The sequence below is a fragment of the Xyrauchen texanus genome, chromosome 31, assembly GCF_025860055.1.
Source record: "Xyrauchen texanus isolate HMW12.3.18 chromosome 31, RBS_HiC_50CHRs, whole genome shotgun sequence".
Classification (NCBI taxonomy): Eukaryota; Metazoa; Chordata; class Actinopteri; order Cypriniformes; family Catostomidae; genus Xyrauchen; species Xyrauchen texanus.
Window position 1 is genome coordinate 6762248 of NC_068306.1, and position 16820 is coordinate 6779067.

The following is a 16820-nucleotide window of genomic DNA, read 5'->3' on the forward strand; positions in this document are numbered from 1 at the left end:
AGACCTCTATGGTCATTGTAAGCTTTTGACCTCAATGGTCATTGTAAGCTTGAGACCTCAATGGTCATTGTAAGCTTGAGACCTCAATAGTCATTGTAAGCTTGAGACCTCTATGGTCATTGTAAGCTTGAGACCTCAATGGTCATTGTAAGCTTTTGACCTCTATGGTCATTGTAAGCTTTTGACCTCTATGGTCATTGTAAGCTTGAGACCTCTATGGTCATTGTAAGCTTGAGACCTCTATGGTCATTGTAAGCTTGAGACCTCTATGGTCATTGTAAGCTTGAGACCTCTATGGTCATTGTAAGCTTGAGACCTCTATGGTCATTGTAAGCTTGAGACCTCTATGGTCATTGTAAGCTTGAGACCTCTATGGTCATTGTAAGCTTGGAACCTCTATGGTCATTGTAAGCTTGAGACCTCAATGGTCATTGTAAGCTTGAGACCTCTATGGTCATTGTAAGCTTGAGACCTCTATGGTCATTGTAAGCTTGAGACCTCTATGGTCATTGTAAGCTTGAGACCTCAATGGTCATTGTAAGCTTGAGACCTCTATGGTCAATGTAAGCTTGCAACCTCTGTGGTCATTGTAAGCTTGAGACCTCTATGGTCAATGTAAGCTTGCAACCTCTATGGTCATTGTAAGCTTGAGACCTCTATGGTCATGGTACCCTGTAGACCTATGGAAAGCCGAATTAACTTTTAATCATGTTCACGATATGAATTATAGATGTCAACAATTACATTTTCACTTATTAAAATGTTGATGTGGCACAGTGTGCTGCACAAATGCTCAGGGCCTTTGCTCACTCGCCAAAAACTCCTATTCAAAACACTATATATAAGTATATATAATAAACTTCATACTAGTTGGCATTCCAAACATACATTTCAGCTATGTACTTCTTACTAGTAAAAATGATAATTTTTAATATCAATAATAACATATTTACTAGTACAAATATCCATTCCTGACCCCAACAATTAAATTACAACCGATGAAAAGGCTCATTTTAGGTAGGTAATGTTTGTGAAGACTGATGTTGTCTTGAGAAAGCCTTGTCTGAAAGTTTAAATGAGTTTGAAAAGTTTGAAATTGAATGGTTATTAAGACATTACAGTAAGATGCCAGCTAGATAGCCAGACAGACTGTCACATAGATAGATAAAACATCATATAGTTAGAGAGAGAGAGTGAGAGCAATTTCAAGCCGATTACAGCCCTTTAGTGTTTTTACATTTAAATTAATGAGCATTTCAATGGCCATGAATGCCCTTCAGTGCAAGTTTATGGGATGCTTCCCATTTTTGATCATCCGTTGTTCAAAACCTTAAGTCAGATCATTTGATAACTGATATAAAAATGAACACTTACGCTAGCAAAAATGTAATGGTTGATATCTGTCATTTATATCCTGCACATGATTAAAGTTAATTTGGCTTGACGTAGTAAACCGGCCACAACCGCATTGATGCACCCAAAGAACCCAACAAAGGACCCTTAATTCTTCTCATTTCCTGCAATTGCCGTAAAGTTATAACTTCCTGTCCTTTAGCCCCAGGGCAAGTGCACAAGAGTCATTATCTCCCTGACACTTTCAAAGCACGTTTCTTTTGTTTATCCATCGGCCTTGTCCTCCGAGGGCCTCCACTTTCCAGCTCTCGACTGACGCTCCTGGCATATTAAATATTCTCTGGGTGTCCTTTCCGTGCGTCTATTGGCATTGCATGGCTTTATTTGTGAGATCTCTGTATTTTCCAACGTCTCTGGAGGTCAGTGATTGCCACTTGTTCTCGTTGTTACCAGGGTGATGGTTTGCAGAGAGAGGGAGGCATAGATACTGTAGAGGAATGACTATAATTGGAGGGAGGACGTGTGCGACAGTTAACCAGTAGTGTAGTCTAGGACATGCAGGCATACGCCGTATACTCACCTATCTTTCTTGGGATTTTGCGTATGCCCACCTAAAATAATGATACGTATGGCCGGCAAAACACGAGTAGGCATTTGACCCAGAACATTTTCAATCTACTAACGCGATGCCACAGCACCGATGAGTGAATGTCCTCTTTTTATTTTGGAAAGTGTACAGAAGTGTTCATAAATTCACAGTATGCCCACCTCTGTAGACACCACTACACCATTACAGTTAACCATTTGTTGAATTCTACATTATGATCAATTGTGTGTGTGCTGGCATGCATGCACAAGCGAGAGTATTATTGATGCCCCTCTGCCAACGCATCAAACTTGATATGCAAATGAGCGGTAACTACAGACCGGGACGAGCAAGGACACATTCATTACCGTAGCGATGCTTGCCGGTAGCGTATGCCAATCACTTTTGTCTCGCCAGTTTGCCATGGTGGGGCGGAGGCTGCAGCAGCTCATGCAGAGCAACATCTGCTCCCCCCAAAAAATCACTGATATAAAACTCAGGATCGTTATTTGCATTTTTAATTGACGGGAAGGGCAGGTATCCCAGCACGCATCTCTTATCAGTGATTATGACAGCGGTGTGCTAACGGTGATTCAACAGCAATTTCACAGCCCAGAGAGCTCAGAATAATTGTCTTTTTCCAAATGATTGAGTTGAGCTCTGTGAGCTCTGATTTCTCCTCTTTGAGGCGGCTAAATGGCACCTATGGCGAGAACATTGTTTATGCTCACAGTATTGTACTGATCACAGGAAAAGGCGGAAACAGGCCAGTTTATACTTTGGGTCAGTAAAACGTCTGTCAATGTCATTCCCTGAGTATTTGAGCCTGTCAAAAATTAAACAATAAATACAAAATAATAACATTTAAAACTACATTTTGAAATTAAAGACATTTTGAAATTAAAGATGCTTAATGGTTTATACTGTAAAACTTTGGTGCCTTTTTGAGTTGACACAACTATATTGTCCAGACAATTGTAAAGCTTTCGTGACTACATTCAGTTAGTTAAGATTACCTTTTATTTTGTGAGATAAACTTATCTGATTAAGTCAGTTAAACTCAACAAAAGTTGAATGAGCTGAATCAACAAATAGTTCACCCACAAGTGTAGATCACCCACAAAATGAAAGTTTTAAAGGAGCAATATGTCGAAGTTCACACGGGTTGCCAGATTGAGGACACGCAACAGGAACGAGCAAACTGACATTGGTAAGCAACGAGCCTTACACTGTAAGTTGATCCGCTAAGGTATACATTTGCAATGTTTTTATTGTTTGTAAATTATAAACCAGCTTATGTGGATTTTTACAACTTCATCAATGTTAGCTAGATGTACTGCTGGCTTCCATGAATGCAGCGTGCTGTGTTTGCCTGCTAACTTGTTTCAAATCTGGCAACCCAGGGTGTCGATATACTTTTGGGAAATGGGCAGTGGTCTTAAGGTCAATATTAGGTAAAAAATGGAACAAAAAGAAATCGCTTTCTCTAGAAACTCGTCATGCAACCATTGTTTTGAGGAATGAAGGCTATACGTACAATGCTTGAAATTGCCAAAAAAGTGAAGATTTCATACAAAGGTGTAACTACAGTCTTCAAAGGACAACTGGCTCTAACAAGGACAGAAAGAGATGTGGAAGACCAGATGTACAACTAAACAAGTGGATAAGTACATCAAAGTCTAAATGCCTCACATGTCCTCAGCTGACAGCTTCATTGAATGTGTTCACACCAGAGGCGTCGAGAGCGTCAAGTCGACCGGAAGTCATTCATTTTCTATGACAGCCAGCGTCCCTCGCCGGCGAGAAGCGGCGCTGCGAGTCTTGGGCTTTGTGGGCATCAGAGGAAAGTTCATGTGAAGCCAACATTATGGTAATTAGCTTTGACGAGGTTCGACGGCAACCTATTGGAATATATAAGTGCTGCGCTCTAGCGAAGTCTAGAGAACACAACCATGTAAACTTTGGTTCCCACCAAACATTAGTTCCGAAGACTAAATGGATTAACTGATTATTGCCGTGGCGGGTTTTCCCGTGGCGGGTTTTCCCAGTTTGCTTACAGGGATATAAATAAAAAAAACTATGCGTGGACAAAGGTGTCTGAAATTGTTGGTGTGCCAGGTGAGTTGATGAAGTGGATATTATGGTTTATATAATATATTAAAATATTTCATGAGGATATACGCTACTTGTGATATGTCACCAAAAAGATACCGGTCGACATGTCTGGATGTTTTGTGGCCCCTTTAAATATAGTTCATAAAACCAAGCATTCTCAACGAACGTTGCCGCCTATTTCAAATACGTCAGAGCGTCCACGATTTTTCTCTCGCCACCTCTGGTCTGAACGCATGGTAAAGAGAAGACTCAGGAGGACTTATGGGAACAATTGCAAAGAAAAAGACACTTTTGAAACAGAAAAACAAAAAGAAAATGTTAGAGTGGGCAAAGAAACACAGACATTGTACAACTAAATAATTGGAAAAGAGTGTTATGGATCTTAAACCCCATTGAGCTTTTGTGGGATCAGCTAGACTGTAAGGTGCGTCAGAAGTACCCGACAAGACAGTCACATCTATGGCAAGTGCTACAGGAAGTGTGGGGTGAAATGTCACCTGAGTATCTGGACAAACTGACAGCTAGAATAACAAGGATCTGCAAAGCTGTCATTGCTTTTTTTGATGAGAACTCTTTGAAGAACTTGAAGTTTTTTGTTTTTCAAATTGTAATATAAATTTTTCACATTATTAATGTCATGACTACACATTGTGATCAGCTGAATTTCACTTTGGTGAATAAAAGTACCAATTTCTTTCCATAAGTGCAAAATCTGTACATTATTCCAAACTTTTGGCCGCCAGTGTATATGTAAATTCAAAATATTTTGAAAGCTATTCTATTTTAAATCAAATTGCCTAATTTGAGTGTGTGGTGTAGTCATTGGGACATAGGTTACTTCCACATCATAAAACCACAGACACTTTTTTTCAAATACTGATTGCATTTGCATGTGTACGATCCCAACTAGCTAAATTCATTACCTAACATGGCAACTTCAATCTTGCATTCCTCAGCAGTTTTTAATAACTGAAAAACTCCTCTTGCATTTCTTGAGTGTATTAGGCAATATTAGCTAAAGTTAATATAAAGTTTATCATACATGCACTTTTGGTAAACCATTTTCAGGGTACTGTGATTTCTGACTCACTCATTTTTATCAAGCATCCTATTACTGAAAGAATGCGAATTTAGACCCAACTGTTGTTGTTTTTGTGCTGTCAAAGGTCTTGAAAACGTCATTTAAAAATTACAATCTATATTACAACAGCAGTATGTCTGTCTATGCTACCAACCACTGTTGATGATGACTGAAATATAACCGTTAACACATAGAGTCGTCGATTAAATTTAAATTTACCCAAAGTCTTACCTCAGAACACTTTCAAATGTTATTTTCCCGCCACCCACGACGACCGTTTGACCGTTGAGCGTAAGCGTTCACTGTAAAATATCTCTCCCATGAGATCATTCCGCCTAATTGAAAGTCCCGAATGCCAACCGACGCACTCTCCTCTCCTCGCGGTGCATCCTTCCGCTGCATTGGTTAGATCCGGGGAGTTTCTTCTCCAGTCCTCGCGGAGAATCAAAGCGCGTCAGTGGGCGACTGCAAATACACGGTCTCCTCACAGCCTGTCCTGTCGCTCTCATCGGGGACAAAACCCATCAGTAACCCCTCTCATATCTGGATCTATCTCTCTAAACCGTTTATATTCACCTGATGTGAGAGAGTGTTTAGCAGGGAGCAGCGATGGGCGCGTTTGGAGTGATCTTGAGGAGTTTACATTGTGTGGGACTCTACATCCAACTTAGTGCCAGTGTCAGACAAGCGGAACGAGACGAGGTAGAGAACCACATATTCAGCAACGGTAAGATTTGTGGAATATTTCCAATTATGCCCACACATACACTGGTTCAGGTTCGTAAGTGGTCCAATTCTGGACCGAACGGCGCATAAATGGCACAATGATCGTGATGCGCACTACAGTTGCATCCCTCATAGAGCCAAACCCTCAAAACTGTGCCATGATTATTTACAGGTGGTACCATGATAACCATATTCATAAATCAGGGTGCTTTAAGGTACTTTTTATTACCTTGGTGTTATGTATTACCTTCATAGTACTGTCCAGTTTTCCTTTAAAGTACTATGGTGGTACTACAATGGTACTGGATTACCATTTTAATAAAAGGACTCTATAGTGGTTTAGTAATGGTATCTGGTGGTGATACCATGGTACTTTGATAGATACTGTACTGAATAATTGCCATATCCATGTACCGTATGAGTTTCTTGCTGTCTACTGTGCATTTAAAGTAATATCTTGGTATCTTTGTGGTATCTTTAAGAGGTCGACCGATAACTAAGTTGGTGGCAAAAGCCCGATAACAGATGAACCGGCTGATAGTTTTAAGAATAAATAAATTATTATACTTTCCTTACTATGACGGGCACAAATAAAGAGTACTAAATGAATATAATCCCAGATGCAGTTTATCGTTCAACCAAAATCCCCCAAATTACCAGAAAAAAAATTAAGATTTGGCGTATAATACGGGACTTTTAAATATAAACAAGCTTGAATCACACAGAGGACTCTTATTTAGAAATGACAAAATGATACAAATAACTATCGGCAAATATAGCCATCGATTTTTGCTGATATATATAGTTCCAAAAAGCAACTATCGGCACGATTAATTAATTTTTGTGGTATATTTTAGAGGACGACTGATAGTGGATTTTGCAGATACCAATAACTAAGGTTGTTGCAAAGCCCGAAACCGATGAATCGGGCAGTAGTTTTTAAAATAAATGTATATAATACAATTTTTATTTTTGTATTCTTTCCATACTATGACGGCACAATTAAAGAGTACTAAATGAATAAATTCGCAGACGCAGTTTACCGTTCAACCAAAATCCCAAAAATAACCAGAAAAAAATTAAGATTTGATCCATAATACGGGACTTTTAAATATAAACAAGCCCGAAACACACAGGGGACTTTTATTTTGAAATGTCAGAACGATGAAAAAACTATCGCTAAAGATTTTTGCCGATAACGATAGTTCCAAAAAGCAACTATCGGCACAGATGAATTGGTAAAACCGATATATCAGTATACCTCTAGTATCTTTATGATTTAATACTATGGTGCTTTTTCTGTTGTACCTAAATCGTGAAAGACATAAAACCCTCTGAGCACTTCATCCAAATTGAGATGCTTGAAGTGTTTCATAAATATGCCTATATGGTGTTCTCATCACAGGAAAACATCTTGCAATCCTTCAAATTAAGATCAATATGGAGATTTCCACATGGATTTTAGTCTATGCAATAAATTGCCATTATAATAACATTCCTGCATGGATATTGCAGAAAATAATCATGTTCCTCAAACTATAAGCGTTGGGAAATGGGAAAGGTTATTAGTACATACATATTCTGTATTCATGTGAGAAATTCTGACTACTGCATGAACAACAGATGACTAATGCAATGTGTAAATCAATGCTGATGATCCCAGGCACGCATGACACTGATGAAAGAGTTCGTACGCAGGATTGTTGGTCGCTCACCATGAAATTAAAGGGCAGTCTGTGATCAGGGCATACTCATGAGGAATATTAAAATGCATTTATGTATGATGAACAATATGCAAGATCAGACTGAATTGGATTTAAAGACTTTTAAGACTTTTGTCCTTATTTAATATTAATAGTGTAAGGAAATATTAGGAGGATGTTTATTTACATTTGTTCTGTTTTTGCATTGTCAATCTTTGTATGAATGGAGCATTGCTTGAAATATATTCCGAGCAATTGTCACGGGCAACTACAGTTTGGGCAGACAGTAAGATAAAAGCATAATTGTCTCACAAAACCTGTCAGGAACATGTCCTGGTCATGTCGACATAAGAAATTACCCTTATTTTAGGACCATTAAGATTTTGCATTGCAACATTATTTCGTGACAAATAAGCACATTTCACCCTTGATTTCTTAATATGGTAATGATTTGCATTTGCTGCAATGCCTTTAATGCTGATATATATATATATAAATTTACCGTTATAGACTAAAAAGTACTTTATTACAAGAAAGGTATTCATTGTTGATGTAACGGGAGCCAGCTGGTAGACAGCTGTGCAGTGTGTAAACCTCACTCTCCTGACCTCAAGAGGTGCACTAGCGACTGACGCTAGAGGCTGTAGCCTTTAGCCTCCTTGTTAGAGCACCCGCCTCACACGCCGGAGACCTAGGTTCGAGTCCCATTCGGAGCAGGGAAACCAGGGCCGGTTACAATGGTGCCGTGACCCGGATGGGAGTGAGGTTTAGGGGGGGTGAGTGTAACGGGAGCCAGCTGGTAGATATCTGTGCAGTGTGTAAACCTCACTCTCCTGACCTCAAGAGGTGCACTAGCGACTGATGCTAGAGGCTGTAGCCTTTAGCCTCCTTGTTAGAGCACCCGCCTCCCATGCCGGAGACCTAGGTTCGAGTCCCGTATGGAGCGGGTAGAACAAGAGCGTCACATTGAGAATAACAAGAATTACAAAAAACTCATGGTAATGAGGGGAAATATGCCTAATTGTCATAAAAATCTATTATTTTATTTTTCTTTATGCAAAATGTAATTCTTTTAATATTTGGTAAAACTTTATAATAAGGTAAATTAATTAGGTAATTAATCTTTGTTAAATTTTAATTTCAACAAAAAATATTACTATTCTTTAAAAGTTGTATACCTTTACATTAGTTAATATATTACGAACATAAACTAACAATGGTATTTTTTATAGATTAACATTAACCAAGATTAGTAAATACTGTTTATATATTGTTCTTGTTAGTTCATGTTACTTTAATGCATTAACTAATGTTAACTTATAGAACCGTATTAAAGTTTTACCTATTTTACTTTTGATTTTGCTGTGAAATGTGGCCTGGACATGTTTTTGAGACACTCAAATACAATGTTTACGTTACATTTTACATTTATGCATTTGGCAGATGCTTTTATCCAAAGTGACTTACAGTGCACTTATTACAGGGACAATCCCCCCGGAACAACCTGGAGTTAAGTGCCTTGCTCAAGGACACAATGGTGGTGGCTGTGGGGATCAAACCAGCAACCTTCTGATTACCAGTTATGTGCTTTAGCCCACTACGCCACCATCACTCACAATGTTCTTTTACTGTGTAGAAATGACGTCTGAAACAGATCTGCTTCTTGTCTCTAAAGCGATCGGCAGTTCTCCTATTCAATACATGTGCCTTTGTTTACATTCCACTGACAATACTATGACCAGCGGTAACGAGGCCTAATTAATGTCAACAACTACTTAAAAACTCTGTTTTCTTCTGACCTCATAGTAATGAAACAAAGAATAGAGACCCGCTGGACAGCTCGCTACAGAACAGCACACGTCTCTTGAATAGCAATAGCTTGAAAAGGAATCTCATTTTCTGCACCAAGAGTGTGTTTATTCACCCTCACTGTTTAAAGAGGGATAGAGGAAGTGCATCTTGATGCATCAGGGCTCCAAACATCCTGTTGCCTTCGACCATCTCTATCTCGTAGAATGACCACCGTGCTGTCTTTGCCAATTAAGACAACGAATTCAACATCGATACTGAATTTCTGATCGATAAAATTAAGCCCTACCCTCCTTTTTCCTGCCAACTTGGAAATGCATCAGACTCTGGGTACAATATGGACTGCGAAAGCTGTTTCATGTTGACTTTAAGCAATGAGCATCAGAGAGGTGGATCTTGAAAACAAGTAATCCATTTTTTCCCCCTTCTTTTTTGTGGATTTCTTGACCAAAGGTACATAAAGTGTATTTAGACCTGGACTCAAAAGTATTTTCAGTGGTGGTTCCCTATAGACTGCATCATTTCCACCAACACTAGACTGGTTTAATCGAGTCTGGAATAGTTTTTTTGTCTTTGAGCATCCAGACGTCTCATAGTTACCTGTCTTGATAATCTCACCTGCTCATCTAATTGAGTTTTTCCTTTCTATGTGTGTGTCCTGGTGAATCGGATGGTCGCAGGGTGCGAGGGGAGATCAAAGAACAGCAGCGAGGATTGAACAAGCAATTTCTTTAAAAGCTGTAAGACCCTGCCTTGGTCTTCCTTAGGAGCTGAAATTAAATTTGTGATCATGTAACACAGTTGAAAGCTGCTATTATAAGATTGTGATATTATTCTGTTTGTAATGTCACATCATCGAAAAAGGAAGTCAAACTTCCATTTCCATCTGTGAATCTCACAAATTCACTTTGAATTGGTCATTGATAATTTGGATACATTTTCATGAAAATGAGGTCAAAATGCAAATTTTTTTTATTTAAGAATAATTGAATTTCTTGTTGCTTTCTGTTGATTTTGTGGTGAAATATGACCTGGGCATTTCTTGACACTTTTCTCAGTGTTTGATGAATGATGTCTCAGACTATTTGTGAGGTTGGGATTGGTCAGTTGTAATATTCTGTGTCAGTGTGATGTCACAATTAGTGGTCGACCAATATATATCTCTGATATTCAGACTTTTTTAATTATTGGCATCGGCCGATAAATGTTCCTTTTTGCCCAATATGTTTTCTTGGAGGCACCGAAAATCGTCTGTTTGCATGTGAAGCGACTGAGACCAATGACCAGTCACAGTTCATTTTGTTGTTACATGCAAAGTGTTACTACAATAATAGACTGGTGTGCAACACAGAGTCATTTAAACGATCCGCATATCTTAGCTGTGGCAGACGCATTTGAGCTCATAATTTACATTTACATTTATTCATTTGGCAGACGCTTTTATCCAAAGTGACTTACAGAGCCCTTATTACAGGGACAATCCCCCCCGGAGCAACCTGGAGTTAAGTGTCTTACTCAAGGACACAATGGTGGTGGCTGTGGGGCTCGAACCAGCAACCTTCTGATTACCAGTTATGTGCTTTAGCCCAATTCGCCACCACCACTCACAATGTTAAAGTGCTCGCCTGTTTCATTCTCCTTCTCTCTCCTCAACAGTTCCCTGTAACTTTTAACTGTCTTGTCTAATGATAAAAGGCAAATATCAATAAAACGTCCGTTATATACCGCTTGAACGTTCCATTATGTAACGTTCATGCAAAGACGACACAAATAGCAGGGCTGTAGCTATTTTACTTGCTGATTTTCAGTACTGAATTTTATTTATTTATTTTAGCGTAATGTTGCTATTTTAACCTTTGATACCATAGACTGTAAAAAAAGATGGACGACGCCCCTTCGCTCTTTTCCATTGGTGAGAACTGACAGTGTCCCGAAATGGCGCTGACATCTTGGGACTTGAGTCTGCGCAGTTGCGATTTCGGGACCAGACCTGCGCAGTAGTGAGCAGGAAGTAAAGCCGCGAAATCAAGGCCCCGCCCTCACTCTCGCTGAATCAATCGCAAGCACACGCCCCTGCACTTTTGACTTATGACGGTGTGAAATAATTAATTATAGAAATTTAGATATTGAATTTAAAGCTCCAATCTCCTCAGTCCTCCGAAGATCCCGAAAAAAAGTCAGTTGGTGCTTCAGTGACTACTTCGCTCAGAGAACCTGTCAATCACAGCTGTCAATCATGATGTCACAGCACCGTTTTTATAGCATCAAATAACTAAAAACAAACTTATTTTGAAAACAAACACTTGAAATTACATCAACATGATAGAAATTACAGTAAATGACAGAAACTATCTTTGGAAAAAAGATATGTGAAGTGTAATTTAATTGTTCAGTTGGTCTCACGTCCCGTTGAATAACATGGGGAGGCGGGGTTTATGACCTATACCAGGACCAGTCACTGGGGGGCGATCGAGACGTTTTGGCTTCACTTTTGAGGGCTTGTGCGGCACACTTGATTGATACCTTAAAATGCTGTCTAAGTAGGCAGCTCACTAGGTTTTGGAACAGCTTTAAACTCTTAAACTCTAAAATATGCCATCAAGACCACTTTAACTAAACATGTGACTATTGTCCTTGCTAGCTATAAAATAAAACGCCTTTGTAACAGTGAGGCTAGTGTAAATGAATGGTGAGCTCTAGATTAGTCAGGGGAATGTTTTGGCTCACCTTCATGTCTCCTCTCTGGGTTCCTTCTGCAATGAAATAAGACGCTTTTCACTTCTGAAATATGATTTAAACCGCTTTATTTCTTCAAAGAGTAGGGCACAGCGGAAGAGAGGCTTTGGAAGACTGACAGTGGGTATTTCCTGTGGGTCAGCCCAGTTTCAGTGGATTTTTGGTTTGTTAGTCGAACGGATTTTGGGGTAAGGATTTTAAACTTGATTTGTTATGAAATGCTTTCAAAGTCTTTTTGAATAGAGACTGTCATTTTGATCACTTAACGAGAATCAATCCATGAAGATTGAGACAGACAGCCCAGCGTTAGAGACCTGTCTCTCTCTCTCTCTTTCTTCTTGTCGATTTTTCTCCCAGTCTTTACCCTTCTTTCCGTTTGTCTTGTTTCATACTATATGTTTTGCATTGTCATCTGGAAGATGTTGTTTTTAGAGCATCTATGTCTCAAAAACATTGTTCCGTTTGTCAAAACCATTCAACTTTATTTCACGTTTTGTTGCGTATTTGTCTTTTGTTTGTATCTTTTTCATATCCTATTCCTTTTGTTCTTTTTAGTTTGTTCGTGTCTTTTGTTTGTATCTTTCGTTTATGTCTTTTGTTCTTTATTTCTTGCTTTTGTTTCACTTGTTGACTTTCGTTTATGTCTTTTGCTCTTTATTTCTTGCTTTTGTTTCACTTGTTGACTTTCGTTTGTCTTTTGTTCTTTATTTCTTGATTTTGTTTCACTTGTTGACTTTCGTTTGTGTCTTTTGTTCTTTATTTCTTGCTTTTGTTTCACTTGTTGACTTTCGTTTATGTCTTTTGTTCTTTATTTCTTGCTTTTGTTTCACTTGTTGACTTTCGTTTATGTCTTTTGCTCTTTATTTCTTGATTTTGTTTCACTTGTTGACTTTCGTTTATGTCTTTTGTTCTTTATTTCTTGCTTTTGTTTCACTTGTTGACTTTCGTTTGTCTTTTGTTCTTTATTTCTTGCTTTTGTTTCACTTGTTGACTTTCGTTTGTCTTTTGCTCTTTATTTCTTGCTTTTGTTTCTCTTGTTGACTTTCGTTTATGTCTTTTGTTCTTTATTTCTTGCTTTTGTTTCACTTGTTGACTTTCGTTTATGTCTTTTGTTCTTTATTTCTTGCTTTTGTTTCACTTGTTGACTTTCGTTTATGTCTTTTGTTCTTTATTTCTTGCTTTTGTTTCACTTGTTGACTTTCGTTTATGTCTTTTGTTCTTTATTTCTTGATTTTGTTTCTCTTGTTGACTTTCGTTTATGTCTTTTGCTCTTTATTTCTTGCTTTTGTTTCACTTGTTGACTTTCGTTTATGTCTTTTGTTCTTTATTTCTTGCTTTTGTTTCACTTGTTGACTTTCGTTTGTCTTTTGCTCTTTATTTCTTGCTTTTGTTTCTCTTGTTGACTTTCGTTTATGTCTTTTGTTCTTTATTTCTTGCTTTTGTTTCACTTGTTGACTTTCGTTTATGTCTTTTGTTCTTTATTTCTTGCTTTTGTTTCACTTGTTGACTTTCGTTTATGTCTTTTGCTCTTTATTTCTTGCTTTTGTTTCACTTGTTGACTTTCGTTTGTCTTTTGCTCTTTATTTCTTGCTTTTGTTTCTCTTGTTGACTTTCGTTTATGTCTTTTGTTCTTTATTTCTTGCTTTTGTTTCACTTGTTGACTTTCGTTTATGTCTTTTGTTCTTTATTTCTTGCTTTTGTTTCACTTGTTGACTTTCGTTTATGTCTTTTGGTCTTTATTTCTTGCTTTTGTTTCACTTGTTGACTTTCGTTTATGTCTTTTGTTCTTTATTTCTTGATTTTGTTTCTCTTGTTGACTTTCGTTTATGTCTTTTGCTCTTTATTTCTTGCTTTTGTTTCACTTGTTGACTTTCGTTTATGTCTTTTGTTCTTTATTTCTTGCTTTTGTTTCACTTGTTGACTTTCGTTTATGTCTTTTGTTCTTTATTTCTTGCTTTTGTTTCTCTTGTTGACTTTCGTTTATGTCTTTTGTTCTTTATTTCTTGCTTTTGTTTCACTTGTTGACTTTCGTTTATGTCTTTTGTTCTTTATTTCTTGCTTTTGTTTCACTTGTTGACTTTCGTTTATGTCTTTTGTTCTTTATTTCTTGCTTTTGTTTCTCTTGTTGACTTTCGTTTATGTCTTTTGTTCTTTATTTCTTGCTTTTGTTTCACTTGTTGACTTTCGTTTATGTCTTTTGTTCTTTATTTCTTGCTTTTGTTTCACTTGTTGACTTTCGTTTATGTCTTTTGTTCTTTATTTCTTGCTTTTGTTTCTCTTGTTGACTTTCGTTTATGTCTTTTGTTCTTTATTTCTTGCTTTTGTTTCACTTGTTGACTTTCGTTTATGTCTTTTGTTCTTTATTTCTTGCTTTTGTTTCACTTGTTGACTTTCGTTTATGTCTTTTGCTCTTTATTTCTTGCTTTTGTTTCACTTGTTGACTTTCGTTTGTCTTTTGCTCTTTATTTCTTGCTTTTGTTTCTCTTGTTGACTTTCGTTTATGTCTTTTGTTCTTTATTTCTTGCTTTTGTTTCACTTGTTGACTTTCGTTTATGTCTTTTGTTCTTTATTTCTTGCTTTTGTTTCACTTGTTGACTTTCGTTTATGTCTTTTGCTCTTTATTTCTTGCTTTTGTTTCACTTGTTGACTTTCGTTTATGTCTTTTGTTCTTTATTTCTTGATTTTGTTTCTCTTGTTGACTTTCGTTTATGTCTTTTGCTCTTTATTTCTTGCTTTTGTTTCACTTGTTGACTTTCGTTTATGTCTTTTGTTCTTTATTTCTTGCTTTTGTTTCACTTGTTGACTTTCGTTTATGTCTTTTGTTCTTTATTTCTTGCTTTTGTTTCTCTTGTTGACTTTCGTTTATGTCTTTTGTTCTTTATTTCTTGCTTTTGTTTCACTTGTTGACTTTCGTTTATGTCTTTTGTTCTTTATTTCTTGCTTTTGTTTCACTTGTTGACTTTCGTTTATGTCTTTTGTTCTTTATTTCTTGCTTTTGTTTCTCTTGTTGACTTTCGTTTATGTCTTTTGTTCTTTATTTCTTGCTTTTGTTTCACTTGTTGACTTTCGTTTGTGTCTTTTGCGCTTTATTTCTTGATTTTGTTTCTCTTGTTGACTTTCGTTTGTCTTTTGCTCTTTATTTCTTGCTTTTTTCACTTGTTGACTTTTGTTTATGTCTTTTGCTCTTTATTTCTTGATTTTGTTTCACTTGTTGACTTTCGTTTATATCTTTTGTTCTTTATTTCTTGCTTTTTTCACTTGTTGACTTTCGTTTGTGTCTTTTGCTCTTTATTTCTTGATTTTGTTTCACTTGTTGACTTTCGTTTATGTCTTTTGTTCTTTATTTCTTGATTTTGTTTCACTTGTTGACTTTCGTTTATATCTTTTGTTCTTTATTTCTTGATTTTGTTTCTCTTGTTGACTTTCGTTTGTCTTTTGTTCTTTATTTCTTGCTTTTGTTTCACTTGTTGACTTTCGTTTGTGTCTTTTGCTCTTTATTTCTTGATTTTGTTTTACTTGTTGACTTTCGTTTGTGTCTTTTGTTCTTTATTTCTTGCTTTTGTTTCACTTGTTGACTTTCGTTTATGTCTTTTGCTCTTTATTTCTTGCTTTTGTTTCACTTGTTGACTTTCGTTTATGTCTTTTGCTCTTTATTTCTTGCTTTTGTTTCACTTGTTGACTTTCGTTTATGTCTTTTGCTCTTTATTTCTTGCTTTTGTTTCACTTGTTGACTTTCGTTTATGTCTTTTGCTCTTTATTTCTTGCTTTTTTCACTTGTTGACTTTCGTTTATGTCTTTTGCTCTTTATTTCTTGATTTTGTTTCACTTGTTGACTTTCGTTTATATCTTTTGTTCTTTATTTCTTGCTTTTTTCACTTGTTGACTTTCGTTTGTGTCTTTTGCTCTTTATTTCTTGCTTTTGTTTCACTTGTTGACTTTCGTTTATGTCTTTTGCTCTTTATTTCTTGCTTTTTTCACTTGTTGACTTTTGTTTATGTCTTTTGCTCTTTATTTCTTGATTTTGTTTCACTTGTTGACTTTCGTTTGTGTCTTTTGCTCTTTATTTCTTGATTTTGTTTCTCTTGTTGACTTTCGTTTGTCTTTTGCTCTTTATTTCTTGCTTTTTTCACTTGTTGACTTTCGTTTGTGTCTTTTGCTCTTTATTTCTTGATTTTGTTTCTCTTGTTGACTTTCGTTTGTCTTTTGCTCTTTATTTCTTGCTTTTGTTTCACTTGTTGACTTTCGTTTATGTCTTTTGCTCTTTATTTCTTGCTTTTGTTTCACTTGTTGACTTTCGTTTGTGTCTTTTGCTCTTTATTTCTTGCTTTTGTTTCACTTGTTGACTTTCGTTTATGTCTTTTGCTCTTTATTTCTTGCTTTTGTTTCACTTGTTGACTTTCGTTTGTGTCTTTTGCTCTGTATTTCTTGATTTTGTTTCACTTGTTGACTTTCGTTTATATCTTTTGTTCTTTATTTCTTGCTTTTTTCACTTGTTGACTTTCGTTTGTGTCTTTTGCTCTTTATTTCTTGATTTTGTTTCACTTGTTGACTTTCGTTTATGTCTTTTGTTCTTTATTTCTTGATTTTGTTTCACTTGTTGACTTTTGTTTATATCTTTTGTTCTTTATTTCTTGATTTTGTTTCACTTGTTGACTTTCGTTTGTCTTTTGCTCTTTATTTCTTGATTTTGTTTTACTTGTTGACTTTCGTT

At 36.7% G+C, this 16820-nt stretch overlaps 1 protein-coding gene across 1 annotated transcript in view; it reads left to right on the top strand.

Annotated features, from left to right (window-relative positions):
* The first annotated feature begins 5601 nt into the window (after window positions 1-5601).
* LOC127625295 (V-set and transmembrane domain-containing protein 2-like protein) overlaps window positions 5602-16820 on the top strand; it is a 62119-nt gene continuing 50900 nt past the window's right edge. The window contains exon 1 of the mRNA XM_052100497.1: window positions 5602-5862. Within this exon, the coding sequence (XP_051956457.1) occupies window positions 5745-5862 (118 nt within the window). The 5' untranslated portion in view covers window positions 5602-5744. The remainder of the gene's footprint in view (window positions 5863-16820) is intronic.